Genomic DNA, 22,802 nt, shown 5'->3' with positions numbered 1-22,802 from the left:
AGAGAAGATCACGCACCTAGTAGGTGCGGGGCGTGCTCCCAGCGCTGGAGAAAACACGCACGGGTGGACAAGTTTGCGTTTCGGTGGTGACGGGTAAAAAGTAAGACAAGCGCAGGATGAGTCGGGTAACGGGGAGTGCTCAGGAGAAAGGTCCGGGTGGTGTTGGGAGGGAGGATGCTGGGGCGCTCAGGGAAGACCTACTGGGATCTTGGCTCGGAACAGTGCGATCACAGACGAAGATTTACAACAAGGCTTCTCCCTTAAGAACTCACGAGGGCGGGGGCACCTGCGCGGCTCAGTCGATTGAGCGTCTGCCTTCAGCTCAGGTCATGATCCTGGGGTTCTGGGATCCAGCCCCGCCTCGGGCTCCCTCCTCAGCGGGGAGCCTGCTTCTCCGTCTCTCTCTCTGAAATAAATAAATAAAATATTTAAAAAAGAAAGAAAGCTCGCTCACGAGGGGAGGGAGAAGAGTGTTCACCCAGCCTAAGGCTGGAAACCACTGCACCAGGTTCCTTAATTCATAGCGATGACAAGCTTTGACACAACCCAGAGCCCTTTGAGGATTGCCTGAGGTGAGTAGGGAAGGGGGCCTTGCACTATGCATCAGGGAAAGGGTTGGGGGACTGGGGCTTGTAGTTATAAATTACAACCCAAAAGCTATTTGAAAAGGCTTCTGATAAGTTACACTTGAAACAGTAAGGATGTAGCTTTCTACTCCTAATCTCTGCCATGTGGTGCCGTTTTGAGGAGGGGATGGCTTCATGTTATTCCCCACAGATTTTCAGTGCACACAGTGTAATGTCTATACAGCACACTCACTGAGCCATAAACATGTTCTTCCTGGCTCCGTCAGTTTTAACCATCAAAGCAAGATGCACTGAGGGACAGGGATGTGGGGAGGGGAATGAGGGAGCCTCTTTCAGTGGGACTTCGGTCCACGCCGCAAGTGTGGGGCTCTCTGTCCTGCGTCACCATCTCCAGGGAGGTCTTCGAGGCTTTCCTGAGGTCTTCGCTGAACAGGGGTTGATGGATGCCAGCAGAGAGGCAGGGAGAAAAACGTTGAGTTCCGAGTGCAAATCTAGATTTATGGGCCTTATTAATTTTAAGTGACCTTTTCCGTGAGAGTTGTCTGGAGGGTTTAACCAGCTGATCCTACCTCCTCCCTGAAATCCTGCCCTCACATGACTTCAGGAACCCCAGGTGACAGGCCTTCCTCCTATGCACCTGCTCTCTCCTCTCTGGGCCTCATTTCCCTTTTCTGTCAACTCTTACAGCCTAGTGACCCTCCTCAGTGCTCCTGACTTGGTGCTGATGACTCCCCTGCACTCCAGGCCCACGTTTGGACATCTGAGACACATCTTCATGGGTATGTACGGAACCCCCTCTCCCCTCACTGCCTGCCTTCTCTCAGTTTAGGCCACTCCATGCTTCGAGGCACATAGGTCAGACCTTGTTCTCTTTGTTAAGTTGTTTCTAGCTATCTCATTCCCCACACCCAGTCCTTGAGGAGATCCTGTCGGCTGTCCCTTAAAAGTATACCGGCGGGGGTGGGGTGGGGTGGGGAACGCACTCAGTAGGTTGGGTGTCTGACTATTGGTGTCGGCTTCCTTTTCCACCCCCCCTCTCTCTTCTGCCTCTCTCTGCCCTCCCCCTGCTCATGCACTCTCTCTCTAAGATGAATGGATAGGGGCGCCTGGGTGGCACAGCAGTTAAGCGTCTGCCTTTGGCTCAGGGCGTGATCCCAGCGTTGTGGGATCGAGCCCCACATCAGGCTCTTCCTCTATGAGCCTGCTTCTTCCTCTCCCACTCCCCCTGCTTGTGTCCCCTCTCTCACTGGCTGTCTCTATCTTTGTCGAATAAAGAAATTAAAAAATCTTAAAAAAAAAATAAGATGAATGGATAAATCTTTTAAAATAAGTAATAAATAAAAAGTATACCCAGACCTGTACTTGACTCACCCCAGACCACCACCCTGATCCTGGTCTAGATTTCAAAAGACTGTAAGAAATAGTAAGTACATGCAATGCAAAATCAAAGTAAGTATAAAAAGACATTTAGAGGGGCGCCTGGGTAGCGCAGTCGTTAAGCGTCTGCCTTCGGCTCAAGGCGTGATCCCGGCGTTGGGGGATTGAGTCCCACATCGGGCTTCTCCGCTGGGAGCCTGCTTCTTCCTCTCCCACTCCCCTGCTTGTGTTCCTTCTCTCGCTGGCTGTCTCTCTGTCACATAAATAAATAAAATCTTAAAAAAAAAAAAAAAGACATTTGGAGAACAACTGGGGAAAATCTAATGTGTCACGGTCCTAGATGATATTAGGGAATAATGTTCACTTTGGGCCTGATGCTGGCCTTGGGCCATGGTTTTGTTAGAGAGGCAAGCTGGCAGGTATTGAGAGGTGAGGAGTCATGAGGCCTGCAGCTGACGTTCATGTGGTTTTTAGAAAGGAGAGCGCAAGTAAAGGTGCAAAAGGCGAATCCAGAGAAGCGTCTGTGTGGGTGTTCTTTATGCGACCGTTATACCTTCGCCAGGGGTGTGAACACTCTCAGAATAAAACACTTGGGATACCAAGGTGGTATGACGGAGGACCACCCAGGGTTTAGCAACATGGAGACCACTGGTGACCCTAATACGTGTAGCTTGGCCAGGATCATGGAGACAAAACCTGTCGGAAGCAGGCTCAAGGGAGAGTTGCCAACAGTCCATTTCTCCAGTGAGTTCTGCTGCCAGGGCCATGGGCTGGAGAGGAAGAGGTGGCGGAGAGCTGCCTCACTTTAGGAGGGGAGAAACAACTTCATTTTCCAACGGGAACAGTAGCCCGAGCCCAGGAGAGCGTCACACGGGTGGTGCAGAGATCCTGCTGCTCGGTGTTTAGAAATTGAAGACATTGGAAACGCCACCATCAGGTTTGGTCCACTCCTTCCAGCCTTTTCCCCCCATGGGCTAACATTGGCTGTAATCCCTTTTTCTTCGTTAGTGTTAAGTACAAATTATTTCTGCAATTAAGGTATTTCGGGAAGAGATCATCACCTAGTTTCCCGATGGGAAAACAACTTCCCCAGGCCACCCCAGAAAACGAGGACCAGAGCCAGGGCTGGGCCTCACGCTCCCACCTATGTGGTGCCTCTGCTTGGCTATTGGGGGGGGGGTGTCTGGGACCGGGCATAATTCAGCTTGTGTCCCTCCCTGTCTTTGAGAGGATTGTGGGCTGTCACCTCCCCCACATACTGACTGATGGCTCCCTCATGAGGAGGCAAGGCTTGCTGGTGACAGGGCACAGGGCTGACGTCCCAGTTCTTCTGGTGTGACCCCCCTTCTCTAGTGAGCCTGGCACCGAGGCACTGGGCCCAGCATTCCCCGTGGGTTGAGGCCTGGTTTCTGCTGTTTCATTTCCTGGCTCAGTGACTGCAAACACAATACTTCAGCCCCTTCTGAGCCCGTGGCCACTCCTCCCAGTAGTGCAGGTGACAGCACTGACTCCAGGTGCAGAGAAGACTAGAGGGGACGAGAATTACAGGCACCTAGATCGTACATAATGTGCAGTAATGGCAGCGGTTTTTCAATCACCAAATATTAAGGCCTACTAGGTCCCAGGCAGTTCTAGGCAATGGCAGTGCAGCCATGGCCCCAAACTGACCAAGTCCCTGCCCAAGCCCAAGGCTGTCCAGGCAGAGCCTAGGAGCTGCTCTCCCAACAGCCACTGGGAAACCACGGGTAGTCCCAGAGTGGGCCAGGAGTAGCAAAAAAGAGCCAACCAATGCAAAAGGGCAGTGCTGTTTTTATTCAACTGTCTTATTACAAAACTACCAGAACGTATATGGCGGAATTAGAAAGGTCCTGGTCCTGGCTTCCACGAGAGCAGGTAGCATCTCTCTCCCCCCGCCACAGCCCTGTGGGGACAGTCAGCTAGTGCAGGGACCCTCAGGACAAGGCAGCAGGTATGGCTCTGCACAGGAGACCTGGCCTGAGAGGGGGAATCTGGACTTGACTAATATTGTCCACTCTGAGCACCACTCTGCAGCTTTTAAATAGCAGGACGTCCTCCTGCCCCACTACTGGGACCTCAACAGGACTGTCCAGGAACCTTCTGCCCAGCAGGCCAGGAGGATCGTGAACAGGGGTGACCACTCAGAGGGAGGTGGGCCACCTTGGAAACGGCTGGGGAACTACTTTTCCCCAACACGGGGGTGGGGGAGGCAGCTGTCCCTGGGCTAAAGTTCCCAAGGAGGCCACTGCAGCTCCCCAAAGGGAAGCGAGGCTGATAGGACCAAAGCCCGGTGGGGACACCAGACTTCCTAAAGACCTAGGGGCACAGGGAAAAGAGCCCTGCGAGGCTCAGGTGTGCTCCGAGGGGCCAGGGCCACTGGCATGTGAGTGGGCAGGGACCGCAGCCTGCATGGGGCCAGTGGTGGGCTCCGGGGATGCCAGCACAGGGGCCGAGAGGCCATCAGCAGAGTCTGTGTCGAGGTCCAGCCTCCAGTACGCTTCGCACAGAGGCAGGTCATGAGCTTCACAAAGACTTGAGCTTTTCCGCCACCAGAAACCCAGGGAGAGACAGGAGCAGGCAGAGACGGACGGAAGCCGGGGCGGGGCGCAGGGGGCGGGGGAAGCAAGATAGAAGCAGAGTTAAGAAAACACAGACCACACCCCAAACCTGCCTTTCCCCTCCTCTTCTCTGTGCTGGCCCCTCTCCAGGCAGCCCTGGCTATGGGGGAATTTGGGGCTGCCCTTGCTTCGGGGTCCAGTACAGCATCCTATGGGGATGGGGCCCTTCCAGGACCAGCCACCAGCAGGCTGTGTGACCTTGGCAGGTCCCTCCCACTGACCAAGTCTGTTTCCCAACTGACCGGCCACACGGCTGAGCCAGCCCGTGCCGCTGCCTCCCATCCTGGCTCCAGCCGCCCTGGAAACCAGCATCCAGGGCTCACTGTGGGCTCTCCACAGTCACTACACTTTGCGAGGACCCCAACAGCAGAGACCCTGTCTTGTTTTTGGGTTCTCTGCCCGGCAGGATTCTGCCTGAATGGGGGACAGAACCAGGGGCTCTGGAGTTACATGCTGTATCACTGTACCGACTGTGTGGCCAACAGGCCTCGAGGCCCCCTGAACTCAGTCTCCCTGCCTCTAACACAGGGTCGGCCTTGGCCTGCCTGGACATGGGAAGACCTTGGTGAGGAGATGGCTCACTAGGGCTGTCGAGGGGTGACTAGAGCCCGGAGGTCCCACACCTGTCTGACCCCAGCCTCACTCCCTCCCTTGCTCCTGCCTTCAGCGGTTTGGGCACAGAGCAGCATCCCAAGGAGAACAGAGGGCGAGAGATGGAGAAAGAGTGAGTCATGAGCAGAGAGCGGGCGAGCGTGGACACAGGCATGCAGGGCACGGCAACCTGTGTTGGGGGCTTTTGGGGAGGGGCACACAGCTTGGCAGCCGTGACTCAACTGAGCCTTGGCCTTACACATGTAAGCCTCCCAAGGCACTAGGGACAGCTAGGAATCCCCCTGGTGAACCGGAGACTGATGGGGCAGGACGTGGGAAGCCTGGTACTCAGGCCCCTGGGTCCCCTGCAGTCTTATCAAAATGACTTTGGGCAGGTCCCTCACCCCCACCCCCCATCCAGTCTTCCAACTTCGAGAGGCAGGAATAAGTTGTTGTCCTGTGACCACTCAGTCCACAAGCCCAGCCCTTGGGGGCAGCAGGAAACAAACACAGGGACATGAAGGAATTCTGCAAAATCTGCGGGGCCGTGAACCGTCGATGTCCTTTGCATGGTCTGAGATACAGACCCCACTTCCCGCTCCAGGGACCCACTCTGGACCCTTCTCTGAAGGCCTGGTGTGTATGAGGTACTTGCCGCATGTCTGCTGAGCCGATGGGTATCAGGGACCAGAGGTGGCCCCAGAACCCTCTGGAAAAGTCTAGAACCACTCCTGCTGGACAGTGGCACTGTCCCTTCCCATAGAAGCCAAGACGGCCAGGGACAGAGAGGGCTGGCATTGAGTATGGGGCAGGGAAACCAAGGCCCAGACCACAGAACATGCTGGCTGTGGGCATCTGTGGCCCCAGCATGGCCTCCATGGGGCAGAAAGGAGCAGCTAAAAAAGCTACCACAGGAAGGACATGTTTGTCTGGGAAGGGCATGAAGGCACCAACTCCCTCTGAACTGAGACTTGACTTTCTGAGCTAATGGGGACAGAGGTGCAAGGCCTCCTCCAAGTCTCCAGCCTCAGTTTCCCTCATGTAAATTATACCAGGACTCTGATTTCTCAGGACCCCTCATGCTCAGATGACTCCGGTTTCAGGATTCCAAGTGGTGCACACGGGCTGGGGTGACGGGTCCTGCCCACTGCTATATCCCTGGGGCCCCGCATGGGCCTAGCGTGTAGGCAGCATCTGGTCTGGGAACCAGGCTGAGCTGAACAGGAACTCAGTGGTCCGAGTGCCTCAGGCCCAGCTTTCAAGGCCATCCTCTGCTCGGGTTTCTTCCTCCTTCCCACCCTCCCACCACCGTGGACCCTGACACACACACTGACGGTTCGGGGACGTCCCCATGGAACCGCATCCCTAGGCGAGCACTGGCGTCCTGCACACTCTGGTCATGAGCCTGGGCTGTCCAGAGAAGCTAGCCCAGGCCTGGCTGGAACGTTGAAATACGGACTAAAAAGCTAGGACTAAAAAGCTAAGAGAAGCACGCAGGCCCAGACCGAGGCAATGGGCGGCCCCAGCAGGAATGCCGGCTCTGCCCTCCCCTCTGGGGCTTGGCCCACCCAACCCCTGAAGTTCTGTGATTTTCATCCTGCTGCCCAGGGTCTGGCAGTCGGCGTAAGTTGTCCATCAATCGCTCTGACCGTGAGCTCTGCTCTGAAACCTGGGCACACGTCTGTGCTGCCAAGACCAGGAAGGGTTTGCAAAAACGGGGCCTTCAGGACTGCAGGCTGGGCCCAGGCCCCCAGGCGTGCTCTGCGCAGGGTCCAGCCCTATCGGTACCTGGAGGAGTAATACTCCTCCTCCAGCTCGTACAGGTCGATGGAGATCTCATCGCGCAGGGCAATGAGCTTCCTGTCACACTCCTCCTGCAGGGCTCGCAGCTGCTGGTTGCGCTGGTCGATGGCCTCGTTCACTGACGGGAAGTCATTGAGGATGAGGAACTGCTTGAGGTCAGACACCAGTTTCATCAGGGACTCACCGGCTCGGACCTGTGGCCATCAGAACCAGGGCAGGCGTGGGGAGGAAGCCACAGCGGCCCTCGGGTGCCTGACGCAGCACGAGCAGTGGCCTCCATTCCCTCATCTGTCAAGTGGGACTACAACACTGACCTTCGCGGGGTCGTCGTGGAAGTGAGAGAACTGAAAGGGAGCCACTGGAGGACAAGGTCCGTGGCTCCCACCCTGACTGCAGGGCGTGCTTGCAAGGCAGCGCCACCAGCTGTCCAGTCCCCCCTCACTCTGGCTGCTGCTGCAGGGGTGTCGACCCTCGTGACACGGGTTATGCTTCTCAAAGCCTCAAGCCCCACAGATCAGACTACCGTCGTGTGTAACGCCTGCTTGCGCCTCCTTGGGGGCCGCAAGCAGGCCAGTTGGGCAGGACTCCTCCGGGGCTCTTCCTATGCATGGGCACCTGTGGGCACACACCTACGGAAACGCTTGGTGGATGTGCTGCTTCTGTGACATCAGAAGGGACTAAACTGCACATCTTGTTTTGTTCGGCAATTTCCTTTTGCTTTCATAAGGAATCTCTAGGAGCTTTCGCATCAGCAAGGAAGAGCTAACCCCTTTCTTCCTTTTTTTTTTCCCTTTATAAAGATCTCATTTATTTATTTGTCAGAAAGAGGGAGAGAGAAAGCATAAGCAGGGGGAGCGGCAGGCAGAGGGAGAAGCAGGCTCATTGATGAGCAGGGAGCCCCATGTGGGACTCGATCCCAGGACCCAAGCCAAAGGCAGACGCTTAACTGACTGAGCCACCCAGGCATCCTGGTCAAGCCCTATCCAACCACTGCACAGCACTCTGTGATGAACGTGGCCGACTGTCAGGCGCCCCTCGCACAGCTGCCAGATAGCCCTCCTCTTGAGCGGAGTCTCCTGAGAAGTGGTTTGCCTGCCCGCCCCCCACCCCCTCAAAGGTGGGACCACAAGACTCCTGCAGCCCGGGCCCCGCCCTCCACCTAGTGACTCACAATGTTGGCAGCTCGAACGTGCATCTCGTAATTGTCCTGCTCACCCTGAGTGGCCCTCGACACTTGCGTCTCGTCCTCGATCTGGAGGGCAGACAAAAAAAGTCGAGAATTGGCAGGTGCCCAGCCCACAGGTAACTGGCCCCCTGCAGGACTCCCACCCTGTTGCCCCCTGCCTGTGTCCACTTCGCCTTCTCCGCCAGGCACTGCTGACCAGACCTTGGCCGGCATTCAGCCTCACGTGCTCCTGTCCTGTTCTAAGGAGCTCGGGGGCACTTTCATCGGGAAAGTGGATGCCTGTGGACCCTGACTGCTATGCCACCTGCAGGGAGGGCTAGGTCTTTGGGGTGTGGAGCCCTGTTCGGTACAAAATGGGGTCATGAGCTCAGACACTCAGTAAACTGAGCTGCTGAATGCATAAAGGCACAATGTGTTTCTTTTAAGCAACTGTTTACTGACCACTGCCAGGCTGCAGGGCACCACGTAAAGGGCTTAACCTCCGTTATCTTGTGGAATTCACACTGAAACCTGGACCGCCATCCTGGGTTTACAGGTGGGCAAAGCTGAGGCAGAGACAGTTCAGAGACTGTACCCAAGGTGTCTCTGACAGCGTACAGAGGAGCCAGGAGTGCTGCCTGTCCTGTCCTGTCCAAACTGCAGGCTACTCACGGATCCCACCCAGCCATGTGGACAGGGCTTCCACAGGGGGCTTTGCCAGGGCATCCTAAAGTGAGGAGCTGGATTCCTGGGTTCAAATCCTGGCTCTGCCAGCTATTAGCAGAATGACCTTGGCAAATTACTGAGTTTTCCAAGCCTTAGTTTCCACCTCTGAAAACGAAGAGGACAACAGTACCTGCCCCACAGAGCTCTTGGGAAGGTTAAATGCGATAGGATGTGATAGCTTTCACCACACGGAGTGATACACAGTGAATGCACACAGAAGACAAGCTAGCTTTCTTCATCATGGCTCTAACAAGCCTTCCGAGGTCTATGGGGGTCTCAAGATGCACCCCCACTTGCGGCAGCGTAGCCCAGAAGGCTTGCCCAACCTGATCCAGACAGCCCCTCCTACCCCCTGGAGGAGCCTTCCTCAACTTTTCTCCCTGACTGCACGCGGGCGCAAGAGCGACCGCGTCTGGGCGTCCCTCAGGCCCCACGGTAACCACTTCACACAGCGAAGTCACCCAGTCGACAGAAGGGCCTTAGGATGCAGGGGAAACGGAGGCGCGGAGAAGTCCGGTCCCCATCCAGACCCACGCCGCTCGTTAAGTGGCGCTGGACGCAGAAGCCTGGCCATCTCACCAGGGCCCGCAACCAGATGGCTTGTTTATTTATCGGCTGACCTGTTTGTTACTCCCGAACCCCTGCTGCCCTCCCCCTCCCACCCACAATACCTTCCCTCTGCGGACAAAGGCCTGGACTGTGCGTTCACAGCTGCATCCTCACCACCTGGCACAGAGCACCGGCTCCATAAAAGCAGACCCCACCCCTGTGACACCTGACCGCAGCACGCCGGCCACTCAGCTCACCACTGGCCACAACCTAGACCCCTCCCCCTGGTCTCAGAGGGGCAGGAGCCGGCCTGCCCGCCCCCACCTTGGCGGTCTTGATGATCTCGGTGAAGTTGTCCATGATGGACTTGACGTCGTCCTTGAGCCGCTTGTTGTAAGACTGCAGCAGCGTCTCCTTGCTTTGCGGCAGGGCTCTCTGCTGGGCCATGGCGGGGCCCCAGGCAGCGCGGCGGCGGCACCTGGGAGCCAGAGTCCGGCGTGAGCGGAGCCACCCCCAGCCGCCCACCCTCCGTGCCCCCAGCTCAGGAGAACCGCGATCTCGGGAGAGCCCCCTCCCGTCAAACAAACTCGTGCAACGGTCGGCACACAAGCGCACCGCGGGCTCTCGGCCCCGACCCGGCAGCGCCCGCCCCGCGCGCGTCGGCGGGAGGACTGCGGGCCCCCACCCCCCGCCCCTCCGCCAAAGCCTCCCCTCGATTCTACCCTCGCCGCACACCCCCGGCTCCGCCGCGCCCCCAGAGGGCCGCCGCGCCCACGGCCTCTTCGCTCCGGGCGCGGGGGGCGCTCGGCCGGGACCACCCTCCCTCCCCAAGCCGGGCGCCTCACGCCTGCGCGCTCCGGGCAGACTGGCCCAGGGCCTGCGCGCCGCCGACCGACCAAACTCGAGGCCTGGGAGCCACTTTGTAGTGGGGGGGTGGGGTAGGGGGATCACACCTGAGAAAAGACGGCGACCCCGCCCCGACGCCCCAACGCCCCCACCTGGTCCGCAGAGCCCGGGTCAGCCAAGCTGGGTGCCGGGGTGGGGCGGGGTGCAGACGAGCGCGCGCCCCTCTCCGGAAGTCCTGGCTCCCCGCCGCCGGCTCCGACTCGCCGCGGAGTTCGCGCTAAGGCACCGCCCCCGAGCGGAGGCGGGCGAGAGCAGTCCTGTCCCTTTAAATTCGAAATCCCGCCCAGGCGCCAGATCTCGCGATCTCCGAGGGCGCCTACATATTACCCACAATTCCCTTTTCTTTCTCTCTCCTCCAGCAGCCCAAGATGGTAAGTGATCCTGCGGGTTGTTGTGTCGGTGCTGGGTCCGGCCTCTATCCGCTGCCATCCTCTTCAGGGCGTGGCCGTGCGGGGGTCTCTCCACCGTTCGGCGTTAGGGGACCCCCGCGGGGCCTGGCTGAGAGGTGTCAGGCTGGGTGTGATACTGGAGGCTGCGTCCGGGAGTGCGAGGAGGAGGGCCCGGGCGAGGAGCGCAGCACCGCAATGCGGAGCTCGGAGCGCTGGGGCCGAGGGTCTTCCGCGCCCTGGGGGCTGCCCCGGGGGCCTCGAGCGAGGGGTTCAGCGCGCTGTACGCCGGGCTTTTAAGGGGCGCGCAGTTCCGGGACGGGGCACGCTGCGGCTCGGCCCGTGCGCGGCGTCGCGGACGAACGTGGCCGCGTGGCCGCCCGGGCTCGTGTAGGGGGTGCGGAGGGATTTGGTCCTGGAGCGCCAGGATCGCTGACAAGCACGCGGGCGGCCGCCGGGCTCGCTGCTGGGGCACCCGGACGTCGGCAGCCAGCGAGGGCTCGCACGGGGACGGGAGGACCTGGTCTAACCGGGTTCTTTCTTGCCCAGCCGAAAGGGAAGAAGGCGAAGGGAAAGAAGGTGGCCCCGGCCCCTGCTGTCGTGAAGAAGCAGGAGGCCAAGAAGGTGGTCAATCCCCTGTTCGAGAAAAGGCCCAAGAATTTCGGCATCGGTGAGTAAGATGGGGGTGGGGGGCGAGAACGGGTCTTGATGTGATTCCTAGAAAAGAGCGTTAGCTTACCGAGCAAGCAGAGGGTCGTGTCCTGTGCCTACAGGCAGTTTCTAGTGGGTTTGAAGTGGGAGCTGCCTGAATGGGAGTCTCATTTTCCACGCTGTAATTACTCCCTGGGCTGAGATGAGGGTGATGATGGTGCACGGGGTGTGGCCTCATTGCAGCCACCTGAGCACCACTCTGCTTCTGCTCAGACACGGGGACTCAGCCTGGCCCTGGAGAGTCACGGTCTCAGAGCAGAGGCCCTTGGGCCACTGTGCTGGCGGACAGCTTGGCTGCTCCCTGGTTGAGGAGGGGAGGTATCAGGGTATCCATGTGATCCCAGGTGTTTGTGCAGATGATGTAAAAGAATATTTGCTATCTGAGAGATAGTGATGACGCTTGAAACCACCAAGATCGCTGATGCACCTACACCATCTGAATGGCACCAGACACGAACCCCACGGGGGTTTGAGCCTCACTTACGGTGTTGCCCTGAACTTCTCAGGACAGGACATCCAGCCCAAAAGGGATCTCACCCGCTTTGTCAAATGGCCCCGCTACATCCGGCTGCAGCGGCAAAGGGCTATTCTCTACAAACGTCTAAAAGTGCCTCCCGCAATTAACCAGTTCACCCAGGCCTTGGACCGCCAGACAGGTGAGGTTCCGTGGCACAAAACCAGCATCGAGAAGGGGTTTCTTGGACCGGGACGACGTTACGCTCCTTAGTGTGACACTACTACATCGAAGGTCTTTTAAGGGATGGTGGGTATTTTTGGGTAAATTGGATTATTAAAATTGAGGACATCTTGTTTAGTTTCCAGAACGTAAGGTGGCCTGGCCGAAGAGGTCATGTCACATACGTGGTGGGAGATTTCTTGGACTGCTTTCAGGACAGTGAGCTAGCATTACGTCAAGTGGCACAGACCAGAGCTTAAAACACAAGCCTAAACTGACGATTCTTGCAGCTACTCAACTGCTTAAGCTGGCCCACAAGTACCGACCAGAGACAAAGCAGGAGAAGAAGCAGAGATTGTTGGCCCGGGCTGAGAAGAAAGCTGCAGGCAAAGGGGATGTCCCGACTAAGAGGCCGCCTGTCCTTCGAGCAGGTGAGTGGGTTCCTCTTCACAGAGGGTGAGTGGTGGGGCAGGCTGTTGGCAATGATGCATGAATTTCTTCACCTGAAATCACTGTGAAGAGTAAAATCGAGCTTTTTAACCCTGAGTCACAGCTGGGCCCAGAGGAGAGCTGCTTTTGTGAACAGAGCAGGCCCTGTGGACTGCTCATACAAACTGGTTGTGTGTCCTAGGGGTTAACACTGTCACCACCTTGGTGGAAAACAAGAAGGCTCAGCTGGTAGTGATTGCACACGATGTGGATCCCATTGAGGTACGTCTTACTTGTTTTTAAGCTTTGGTTGTCGGACTTAGATTGGGTCTGTGACGTCCATGCCAGGGTGGGGAAAGCTGGTGGTTGAGTCCGGCATGTTAGGCCAAAATGGGGAGATAGCTTTTCGTCGAGGATAGTACTGACAGGTGGTCCAACTGCTAGCTGTCATTGCGATGATGTGGATTTCTCACTGAATTAAACTCTGAAGTGCGAGTACATGAGCTTTTTAACCCTGAGCAATGGCTATTGACTTAGCTTTTACATTCTTGCTTTTGGTCAAAATGCACCCTAGAGCTAATGTTGTCTTCCAGCTGGTGGTTTTCCTGCCTGCCCTGTGTCGTAAGATGGGGGTTCCCTACTGCATTATCAAGGGGAAGGCCAGGCTGGGGCGTCTGGTCCACAGGAAGACCTGCACCACTGTCGCCTTCACACAGGTCAACTCGTAAGTATGCAAGGTGGCCCCCACCTCGCACCAGTCAGTAGGGCTCAGCCACCCCCTCCCCCAGTTGATTTAATGTCTCGGAATTTTATACCAAAGACCAAACGTCATACCTTAAAGGAATATGTTCGTCTGAATCTTTGCCAATGATGGTTATGAATTTCTTCACCTGAATAAGCCATGTGGTCGCACTGTGTCTGAGGCAAAGGGCTTGTGGTTGGGGTTGACGATGAAGTCGTCCCTGCTTTCTGGAGAGGTAACCGAGAAGCTAATGACCCACATACCCTCCCGGCTTTCTTAGGGAAGACAAGGGCGCTCTGGCAAAGCTGGTGGAAGCCGTCAGGACCAATTACAATGACAGATACGATGAGGTAAGCAGCAGCTTGACACAAAACACTCTTGGGTGCGTCAGGCCTCTCGTCAGGACTGGCTGACCCGGCTCGTCCTGGGCAGTCCTCCTTGATGAAGGACTTGGAGCAGCCAAGTAGGAGACAGCCTGAGCCTTGAAGGAGGCCACGCTGACCCCTCTGTTGTTGCAGATCCGCCGCCACTGGGGAGGCAACGTCCTGGGGCCGAAGTCTGTGGCTCGCATCGCCAAGTTGGAAAAGGCAAAGGCTAAAGAACTGGCCACCAAACTGGGCTAAGTGGATGCTATTGAGTTTTCTGTACATAAAAGTAATAAAAAGTTGTCTTTCAGCCAGTGTCAATTGGCATTTGGGGTCGAATATAATCCTGTCGCTGTCAATCTGAGATGGGGCAGGTGTTTTCAAACCCACTGGGCGCAGGGCAGGCGGTGAGACCTGCCGTGTGTGACGTGCAGGTAGACTGTTCTGAACGAGCAGCCTCAAGACCACTCAGTCGTACATCTTGAACGTGCTAAGCTTGGATGTTTGTGGTCAAAACCATTAACTAGCACAGGCAGAAAGGCAGGCAAACAACAGGTGTAGAGATTTATTTATACCAACTGTACCGGATCCCATATAAAAACAAAGCTCAGAAATCAGTGACTCCCTGATTATAGCAGCCCTTCAGCTCATCAGCTTAATCTCACACACCAGGAGTCCGACGTAGGAATTTCTTAAACCACAGGTAGGATGTAGCTGCACAGAGTCCATACCTTGGGTTGAAGAGATGAACAGTCAGTGTTTGGAAGGAGAAAGAGGCGGGAGCAGCTAGAGACTGGGACTTACCAGGTGATGATGTACTGCATGTGCTCATTCCTCAGAGCGACTCGCGTTTGGCCTCCAATGGGTCCTCCAGGGACTGTGCTCTCTGCAGAGACAGTGGGCTCAGTGTCCACAGTCACTGTGTCTCCCTATGTGTCTCCCTACAGCACTTCGGCCACCTGTCTCCTTGGGACCTTCCAGAGCTCTTTAAGAGCTGTAATTTTGGCACGGCCAAAATTCAGTGAGGCGTTTTGTTTTGACCTATAACCAGCCATGCGTTGCCTCCTTTCCTTAGTACCTGCCAGACGTCCACACTCCTCCCACACACACTAAAATGTAAGCAATAGGAAGTAACGAAAATGTCCAGGCTGAGAGGAAGGTAGAATCAGGTATGTACAAAGGCTACGTGCTCTTCTGGGGTGGGCTGGTCACAACGTACGGAAGTCTGCGTCAATGAAGATGGGGTCTGCGCCCGTGAGCCTGGCCATGGCCTCCAGGTCCCGGTAATGCCAGTGGTTCCTTTCTGGATTGTTCTCCGGGACAAAGGGCTTTCTAGTTTCTGTCAGCCTCACCATCCCAACTAGGTCTACTTCTCCCAGAATCTAGAAAGAAAAATGAAATTGCTCTTCGTAGCCTGTGGTTTCTAGAGAACCCTGCTCACAAAGGAGGGATCACGCCCCTTACCTGGCCTTTCTGCCGTGTATCAGGATTTACCTTCTTCCTGGGGACAAACCCTCTATTTACCAGGATGGTGATTCTGGAGTAACAGAAGTATGCTCTTTCAGGTGGGGAAGGGTTTTGGAATAAAGAGTATCACTGGTCGTCCCTGTGAGAATAAGGATGGTGCCTGGGAAGAGTTTAAAACGGGGAGGCAGATGCAGGTCGGCCACAGGGACGGTCCTCCTCCCTCCTGCCTGGGTCCTGATCGGCAGAACCACCAACTCTGAGGACAGATCTCCAGGGTCCCTGGATAACAGCCCCCCATCTCTGCTTCCCTCACCCACGGCAACGTCCACACTGTGACCGCCTCCCACAGCCCAGAGAGAGTTCAGACACCCATTTCCCTTTGAGCTGCAGCAGCTGCCTTGTGCATCTGCCTCCAGTGTCCCCTTGGGGCCGCAGGAGACCCTCCCAGACCTTGAGCTGGGAAGTTGCTCTAGTTGATCTTGCAGTGCCCCCTTGCCAGACAGGTCATCTCCTCTCCCTGGACTGGCTTCCCATTTCCCAACTCCAGGGGTGGCCCAAGTAGTCCCCTGGGAATCCTTCCCTGGCTCCACCCCTTCCAGGCAGAGCTGGGGGTTCCTTCCCTTTCTCTCGAATTCCTCTCACTAGCCCTTCCTCGTGCTGCACCACAACCATTTAACGTGTTGGCCATGAGACAATTTCTCCACAGTGGTTGATTTCATTCACCTCTCCGGAAAGCTCCACACACACGAATGATTCAGTAAGAAGTGAAATGAATTGGCTTAACAATGTCAGAAATAAAAATTCCAGATGCTCAAGGAATTGAACCTTTCTGGGTATCTTGGATTTCCCCAAGGTTGGCACATCCCTGCATGTTCTACTCACCCCAGGTCAGTGCAGTGGAAAGGGGTGATGACGTAGGCACCAGTCTCGGGCGAGGAAGAGAGACGGCCGGCCTCCCGGGCCTCCCGGGCAGGGTCCACCATGGTCCGAGGCATCATGTACAGCTCCTTGGAGTGGTCGAAGTGCCCCCTGACCTTCACTGGCCTGTACTCCAGATTCTTCAGTTCCATTGGGCTACACGGAGTGGAGAGAAGTGAGGCTTAGGCCAAGTAACGTTTGGCAGGAAGCTCAAACCCTTCCAGGGCTGCACATCATGAATATGGCACACACGTTTGCTCCCCTGAATGGAAAGATTTGTTGAGCCTATCTGTCCCTCCAAGACACTGCCTCAAGATGAGGGGTAGAGGCAGAAGAATGGTTTAGGGCACTTTTTCAAGATAATGCTCTCATGTCAAGACACAGCATGAGAGCGCACTCTGCCCTCACCCACCAGGTACCGATTACTGCTACAGGGGGCCCATCAGCACTGTGGGGGATCCCTCAGGAACAATGCATCTGAAAAAAAAGTAAAACTCAAGATCAAAGTATTTTTTCAAGTATGTCAGGCAGCTTCCCAAGGGTGGTCAGGAAGCCAGCAGGACAACTGATTTTGAGGGCTCCCATCTGAGGGTCAGAACTACAAGCAGAAGCCAGGCCCCACTGCTGACCCCAAGTGAGACCAGTCCCAGGCGGGCAGCCACACACTCACTCTGCTGGCAGGGGGATGGGCTCGGCCGCAACTCTAGACTCCAGCTCTGCGATCAGCTGTAGCTTCCACTTTCGACGTTGGACCTATGGAAACAGCACGAACCCGAGCGGATGGCAACAAGGTCAAAAGCTGAGCCACCAGAGCTAGAAGCCAGTCTTTACCTGCCATGTCCCCAGGCCAAAGGCAGTCACAGGAATAACAAGCAGGAACCACTGGAGGAAGGAGTCGTCTTGCGCTTTTGGGGCAGGTGCCTCAGCTGCAGAACTGCCACACCTGCTTGGCTCCCAGGCCAACCCTAGGAAGTTTACAACACGGGCATGGGGTCAGAAGCCCTCGACAGATGGAGGTGGAGCAGCCGGAGAATGAACAGACCACAGCCTGTAACCAGCAGCCAACTAGGGGCACCTGTGTCCAGCCTGGCTTCTAAACCCGGATCCGCACGTAGCACACTCCGTGGATCTTTACTGACTGAATACACAAGACCTAGGGCTTAGTCCTGGCCCTGCCACCAACCGTCACCCTGGGTAACCACCTCATGCCTTTCACACAAGAAGACTCTGCAATATATTCCCCTGCACTAAGATGCACCCAGGCAGAGCTAGAACCGGGATCAACTCGCGACGGAGGCTCGAAGAGCTCTTCCCACAGCTTGTTCTTACTGCTTATAAATTTAAAGACGGAACAACGTACACAAAAATATATTTTAGCTGTCGGAGTGTGAGCCTCATCAAATCAGAGCATTACGGGCCTTGTGGACGGCAAAAGAGCAGGCCTGGAAAGCACCATTCCTTCTCGCACAGCGTTCCACTCCGCTGTATGTGCACCCGCCACCTGCCAGCCGTGGGTCCCAGACACCCGGCTTTCAATCTTGGGCCGGCCCCTCCTCAGGCTGGTCAGGAGCTGGGAAGTGAGCAGTTCTGTGCAAAGCGGGGAGCGGGAGCCGCTCTTCCCGGGCGCCCAGGGCACACGCGAGGGAGTCCTCACCTGCGCGCAGGGGGACCGCAAGGACGCTCCTCCTGACCGCGCGGGGAGGGGCCTGCGGAGACCGGGGCAACGGCTGAGCTCGCCCAAGCCGGGGCACGGGCCCCCCAGCCCACCCGACACGTCCCCGCACCGCGCTCACCGCCCCCGGCCCCGCCGCCCGCAGCCCCAGCCACCGCGCGGCCGCCGCCATCGCCCGCCAGCACTTCCGGGCCTGGAGGCATCTGTTTCCGGGGCGCCGCCGAGCCCCGCCCCGGTCCACGCGGTGCGAGCGGCGCCGCCTTCCAGCTCCGCGGGCGGCGGACAATGGACGAGCTGCCGGCCGACGTGTGCGCTTTTCTGCGCGAACATCCGAGTCTGCGGCTGGAGCCCGGCGCCCACAAGGTCCGCGGGGCCGGCGGGGGAGGCGCGCGCTCCGCGCGGTGGGCCCCGGGCCCCCCTGACCCCCTCGCCCGCCCTCCGGCCCGCAGGTGAAATGCGTCCTCACCGGCCACGAGCTGCCCTGCCGTCTGCCCGAACTCCAGCTCTACACCCGTGGCAAGAAGTACCGGCGGCTGGTCCGCGCCTCCCCGGCCTTCGACTACGCGGAGTTCGAGCCGCACATCGTGCCCAGCACCAAGAACCCGTACGTGCGCGGGGACGACTGCAGGCAGGGTCCCGAGTGGGGACGGGGCCGAGCCCCGAGTCGGGCCGCTCCCGGGGGGTGCATTCCGAGCCCCGACCCCTCCCCGCTGGGTGCGCGCTCCTCGAGGCCCCGGCACCCACCTTCGTGTGGGATAGGCGACTTGACATGCAGGTGGGAGGCCAGACCCCTCCCTGGTGCCTGTTTGGTGTTTGTAAGGCCGAGGTTTGTCACCCGGGCCTGTCTGCTTCAGAGAGGAGCTGGAGGGCTTGCGCTCTGTCACCTAAGGTTCTGAACGGGGTCAGTGTCACATATTTAAAAACTTTGGTGTAGCTGAACGTGTGTGGCCAACTGGTTGAAGGGAAGAGGGCGAGGGTGGGTGCCCCCGATCATCCAGCACCTTGCCAGGCCTAGTCTTCCACATGCATTCGCTGGCATGGGAGCTGAGTGCTGAGGCTGGCCAGGCCTGTGTCCCAGACGTAGGTGGAGAGCTCACAGCCCGTCTGGATCAGTGCTTCTCCACCCCAGCTGCAGAGTGGAATTGCTTCTGGAGCCCAGGCCACCTCATAGACCTCTGCTGTCAGACTCAGGGTGATTCCAAGATGCAGCCGTGGTGGATAGCCGTTGATGTCGATCCTCGTGAATGTCCCTGCCGACGGAGGTGTCCCTGTCCCCCTAGGCACCAGCTGTTCTGCAGACTCACCCTGCGGCACATCAACAAGTCCCCAGAGCACGTGCTGAGGCACACGCAGGGCCGGCGGTACCAGAGAGCTCTGCGTGAATGTAAGTAACCACAGGCGGACATGGCCCGCCTCACTTCACAGGTGTTCAAGTGCATGCCTGCCCTTCTCCGGGATGAGTGCCCCTCGAAGGCAGAAGTGGCGTCTCAGTCACCCTTTGGCAGCTGGTGGTGCAGTGGGCTCCGAGGTCACTACAGACTAGCGAGTGCTGTGAAGGACATGTGCCAAGGGCCGCCAGGTGGCCCCGGGGAGGCTGAGTTTCTGGGCTGAGACTTTAGGGACATGTGGAGTAGAGGCAAGGATTCAGACAAGATCAGAGGCAGAAAAAATGTGGCCGCAGGAACTCCTGAAGGACGGCCACCATGCAAGGTGGGGTCAGCAAGGTAGGCGGGGACAGGAACACAGAGGGCTTGGAGGTCAGGACCATATGAAGTGGGGACGCATCGAAAGGACTGAAGCATGGCCTGGCACGATCACTTTGTGTGCCACGGTCATTGTGGCTCTGAGGTGGGGGGTTGGGGAGGAGTGGAAGAGGGGACGCTCAGTGGCTGTACAGTCAGGTGAAGGTGACCATGGCTGGAGTGAGCAGGTGTTGGCAGGGAAGATGGGCACAGGGTAGAATCAGTAGGTGAGGCAGCGAGGGAGAGGAAGAAATCAACTGTGACCCCCGAATTCCTAGCTCAAGACGTAGGGTGGTTTAGGAGAGCAGCATCTGGATGACAGGCCTCATGGAAAAATGAAATGTTCCTTTCGGTGTGTGTCAGGGAGGGTGGCTACTGCCAACAGGGGCCAGCATTCAGATGATGGACATCACTGACATCACATCCACGGAGCCACAGAAGAAGGGCCAGGGCCAGGCCTGAGCACAGAAGGAGCCCCAGGAGGGAGGGAAGCAGCCAGGTGGAGTGGTGTTGGGAGCAGAAGTTTCGAGAGTGGTAGACTCTTCTCCAATGTTCCTGAAGGGGAGGTAGGGAGGGCCAGATGGGGCAGACTCGGGGGGTTGGGGTTGGAAACAGGCAGGATGAGGACAAGAACTCGGAAGGCTTTGTGCCCCAAGAAGAAACGAGGCCCGGTCTTCACCTAAGGGCAATAGCGAAGGACACCGTGGGGAGGGTTGAGAAGCAGGGATCCTGCGCAGGCGCAGAGCAGAGCCTGAGGGCTGCTTGGTGTGGGTGGGAAAGGGAGCACTGGGTTACTCCATGAGCAAAAGAGTCATCCTAATGCTGGAGTGTGTGGCTCAGAGGACCAGTGGCCAGAAGGAGCCAGAGCCTGGCAGCCAGGGAGCCTGGCTGGGGATGCAGAGAGGAGACACCAGGTGCAGGGGCCAGTGACCAGGAGGCCATGTGGGACCACGGACTGAGTGGCAGACATGAGGCAGAGGATAGGACCTTGGAGGTGGGCAGAAGCAGACAGCGACATCAGAGAGCAGGGCCCAGTCGCCTTCTCCCTGAAGGGGCCGCACTGGACAGGAAAGCCACGCCCACACGGGGCGTGTTTCAGCAGCCACGCCTGTCGGTGCCACCTTGGTGCCACCTTGCTCCTCGTCGGGGCTGAGTCTGTATCCACTGCGCTGGCTGCCAGGCCTCCCCGAATCCCGTACACGGGAATGTGGCTCCCATGTGGAGGCCTCATTCTGATGCTTCTGCTCTGGGCCAAGGGCCCAACTCCCACTGAGCCCCTCCATCGAGTGTGGGGGCCCAGCCAGCACACCTGAGGCTTCCTGGAGCCGGGCTAGGGCTGGGCTCAAGGCACAGCACACCCCTGCATCTTCTCACTCCACGGCCGCACCCCTGCTGGCCTCCTTCCTCCCTGGATAGGAATAGAGCCAATTTTTATCCAGCAGAGTAGGGTACGGGGCCCTGATGGAGCTTGGCTCTGCACTGGGGGGCTGCAGGGCAGACCCAGAGCCAGGCAGCGTGCTGGCCTGTCTCCCAGATGAAAAGTGTCAGAAGCAGGGTGTGGAGTACGTGCCTGCCTGCCTCCTGCACAAGAGGAGAAGGAGAGAAGTCCAGATGGACGGCGCCGGGCCGCCTCGCCCGAGAGAGGCCTTCTGGGAACCTGCGTCTAGTGACGACAGCGCAACTGCGAGTGACAGTGACGACAGCATGACAGACCTGTACCCACGTAAGCGGGACTGCCCCCCCACCCCTCTTCCCGCAGGTTTGGGTCCTGGCTGCCTGGTCTGTGTTGCGTTCGCAGTGAGTGGGCTGCAGCCTCCCTCCCTCCCTCCCCCCGTGTGTTGTCAGGTCCTGGGCCCTGGCGGGCCGTTCCCCGCTCAGCCCTGCACAGACCGTGACTCTGACCTGAAACAGCCCATGCCCCCGTTCCTTCCAGCCGCGTTGTTCTCCAGGAAGGGCCTGGGCGGAACCGAGCCTGGGGACAGCACCAATGACTTTCTGACAGAAGAGGAGGTCGAGAAGCCAGGGCGCACGGCAGAGAAGGGCCCCGGGGACGGAGAAGAGCTGGAAGCGGCCCGGGCGCCGGTGCGCAAGCGTGGGAAGGTGAGTGGCACCCCGGGCCGCTCGCGTGGCGGCAGCTTCCTCTGCGGGTAGTATTCTGTTTCCTTGAAACAATATTAAAAGAACCTTGTTTTTGCGAACGAAATGCCAAGCCAGCAGTTCATAAGTAAATGGGAGCCAAGGCCGCTCTGCCCTGAGGAGGGCTGCTTTCCGGTCTGAGGCTCCACGGACAGGCTCCAGAGGGCTGCCGAGCGCAGCAGGGAGCTCGAGGAGGACTCGTATCCAGACACGGCCCTTCACCATGAGCCAGTGACGAAGGTTCCATCGTCCGTGGTAGCTGAGCAGGGCCGGGCTCCAGGACGTCCAGGTCTCTTGCGAGGCTGCGGACGCGGGGGTGCTGGGCCGCCGGCAGCTGAGGGGAAGCCACTGCGGGGAGCCAACCTGTCTCCCGTCACAGGGCCCCTTCCTCTCAGACTGAGAATGCTCACGAACTGGAACCCTTTGTTCGTGTTCCAGAAGCAGTTGAACTCATCGAAGAAGTTCAAAAGCCATCATCGTAAAGCTAAGAGCTTCAGCTCTTTTAAACAGTCCGGTTAATAAACGGCTTCGAGGAGAGCACCTGTTGAAAGCCTTTCGAGAATCCTTCCGACACTTGACCCTGTGCTCCTCGTCAAGCCACCTGCGGTGTGTCCTCCCAGCTGCTGGGCTGTCCCAGGGCCTGCTCTCTCCACCCGCGTTTGCTGCCTCCGAAGGTGGGGTTCGGTCCCACAGGCGTTAGGGGCACGCTCCCCATCCCCAAGAAGCAGCAGGGACCCCAAGGGAAGCGTTCTGTCTGGACGTGGCTTCTCAGTGCTCCCCAGCGAAGCCTAGAGTCCGTCGGGCTCACTTGGCATCCAGGGAGAGGCCTGGCCAGGCCCCACCCCGGCTGGACAGCACCAGAGGACCACACTGCATACAACAAATGCCATTGTTTATTTTGATGTTTCCAAAAATCAAAACGTTTTCAAACACAACTAAGATATAAAATACAGCATAAAATGAGATTTATACCTATTTTCCACATAAAGCAAAAAAAATTTTCAGAAATTGTTTTGCCAAAGCCAATTGGTGGATGGTATCCTTCTTTCCTCCCTGCAAAGGCATCTACCCCATCCCGGCACCGGCCTGCTTGGGGCGGGGGCAGCCCGGCACCATCTCCCGCGGGGAGGGTGACCTCTGACCACACCCCTCAGCCTCCTGGGGTTAGCCTGTTCCTACAAACCAACAAAGGTCTTGCAAGCACAGGGCAGAGAAGGA

General features: G+C 57.7%; 4 protein-coding genes and 4 non-coding genes across 17 annotated transcripts; 6 read left to right on the top strand and 2 right to left on the bottom strand.

Annotated features, from left to right (window-relative positions):
* Window positions 1–327: 327 nt before the first annotated feature.
* MED22 (mediator complex subunit 22) lies at window positions 328–10,579 on the bottom strand. 5 transcript variants are annotated; one of them, XM_034664793.1, is made up of 5 exons: window positions 10,433–10,579; window positions 9,759–9,912; window positions 8,166–8,246; window positions 6,980–7,188; window positions 328–406 (listed from the first exon to the last, which is right to left on the bottom strand). In XM_034664793.1, the coding sequence occupies exons 2-5, from the start codon at window positions 9,879–9,881 to the stop codon at window positions 328–330; spliced, it is 492 nt and encodes a 163-aa protein (XP_034520684.1). In that variant the 5' UTR covers window positions 9,882–9,912; window positions 10,433–10,579. The 5 variants fall into 5 exon arrangements, with proteins under 5 accessions (XP_034520684.1, XP_034520683.1, XP_002920747.1 ...); XM_034664792.1 differs by lacking the exon at window positions 328–406 and adding an exon at window positions 1,841–2,217 and having other exon boundaries at window positions 10,433–10,568; XM_002920701.4 differs by lacking the exon at window positions 328–406 and adding an exon at window positions 3,756–4,520 and having other exon boundaries at window positions 10,433–10,578.
* Window positions 10,574–13,970, top strand: RPL7A (ribosomal protein L7a). The gene is made up of 8 exons (XM_002920715.4): window positions 10,574–10,711; window positions 11,276–11,396; window positions 11,944–12,093; window positions 12,404–12,544; window positions 12,745–12,824; window positions 13,136–13,266; window positions 13,565–13,634; window positions 13,803–13,970. The coding sequence occupies exons 1-8, from the start codon at window positions 10,709–10,711 to the stop codon at window positions 13,905–13,907; spliced, it is 801 nt and encodes a 266-aa protein (XP_002920761.2). The 5' UTR covers window positions 10,574–10,708; the 3' UTR covers window positions 13,908–13,970.
* Window positions 11,789–11,863, top strand: LOC117803189. Its single transcript, XR_004626882.1, has one exon. It is a non-coding gene; the product is annotated as a small nucleolar RNA SNORD24 (small nucleolar RNA).
* LOC117803185 lies at window positions 12,591–12,664 on the top strand. Its single transcript, XR_004626879.1, has one exon. It is a non-coding gene; the product is annotated as a small nucleolar RNA SNORD36 (small nucleolar RNA).
* On the top strand, window positions 12,993–13,065 carry LOC117803186. The gene has a single exon (XR_004626880.1). It is a non-coding gene; the product is annotated as a small nucleolar RNA SNORD36 (small nucleolar RNA).
* LOC117803188 lies at window positions 13,404–13,470 on the top strand. Its single transcript, XR_004626881.1, has one exon. It is a non-coding gene; the product is annotated as a small nucleolar RNA SNORD36 (small nucleolar RNA).
* Window positions 13,971–14,188: 218 nt separating the features above from the next.
* Window positions 14,189–18,018, bottom strand: LOC100482355 (surfeit locus protein 1). Of its 5 annotated transcripts, XM_019801241.2 has the most exons (10): window positions 17,689–17,828; window positions 17,395–17,604; window positions 16,866–16,999; window positions 16,705–16,787; window positions 16,447–16,511; window positions 15,999–16,190; window positions 15,114–15,186; window positions 14,869–15,031; window positions 14,454–14,535; window positions 14,189–14,380 (listed from the first exon to the last, which is right to left on the bottom strand). In XM_019801241.2, exons 6-10 carry the CDS (start codon window positions 16,184–16,186, stop codon window positions 14,311–14,313), a joined length of 576 nt encoding a protein of 191 aa, XP_019656800.1. In that variant the 5' UTR covers window positions 16,187–16,190; window positions 16,447–16,511; window positions 16,705–16,787; window positions 16,866–16,999; window positions 17,395–17,604; window positions 17,689–17,828; the 3' UTR covers window positions 14,189–14,310. The 5 variants fall into 5 exon arrangements, with proteins under 5 accessions (XP_019656800.1, XP_034520674.1, XP_034520676.1 ...); XM_034664783.1 differs by lacking the exons at window positions 16,447–16,511; window positions 17,395–17,604 and having other exon boundaries at window positions 17,689–17,740; window positions 17,828–17,924; XM_034664785.1 differs by lacking the exon at window positions 16,447–16,511.
* Window positions 17,909–22,605, top strand: SURF2 (surfeit 2). Of its 2 annotated transcripts, none has more exons than XM_034664788.1 (6): window positions 17,909–18,069; window positions 18,156–18,310; window positions 18,987–19,090; window positions 20,983–21,171; window positions 21,382–21,548; window positions 22,026–22,605. In XM_034664788.1, the coding sequence occupies exons 1-6, from the start codon at window positions 17,992–17,994 to the stop codon at window positions 22,101–22,103; spliced, it is 771 nt and encodes a 256-aa protein (XP_034520679.1). In that variant the 5' UTR covers window positions 17,909–17,991; the 3' UTR covers window positions 22,104–22,605. The 2 variants fall into 2 exon arrangements, with proteins under 2 accessions (XP_034520679.1, XP_034520678.1); XM_034664787.1 differs by having other exon boundaries at window positions 22,023–22,605.
* The last annotated feature ends 197 nt before the right edge of the window (window positions 22,606–22,802 follow it).

This window comes from Ailuropoda melanoleuca, chromosome 7 (genome assembly GCF_002007445.2).
Source record: "Ailuropoda melanoleuca isolate Jingjing chromosome 7, ASM200744v2, whole genome shotgun sequence".
Lineage (NCBI taxonomy): Eukaryota > Metazoa > Chordata > Mammalia > Carnivora > Ursidae > Ailuropoda > Ailuropoda melanoleuca.
The sequence above is the reverse complement of the archived record's forward strand: the minus strand, read 5'-3'. Positions and strand labels throughout refer to the sequence as shown.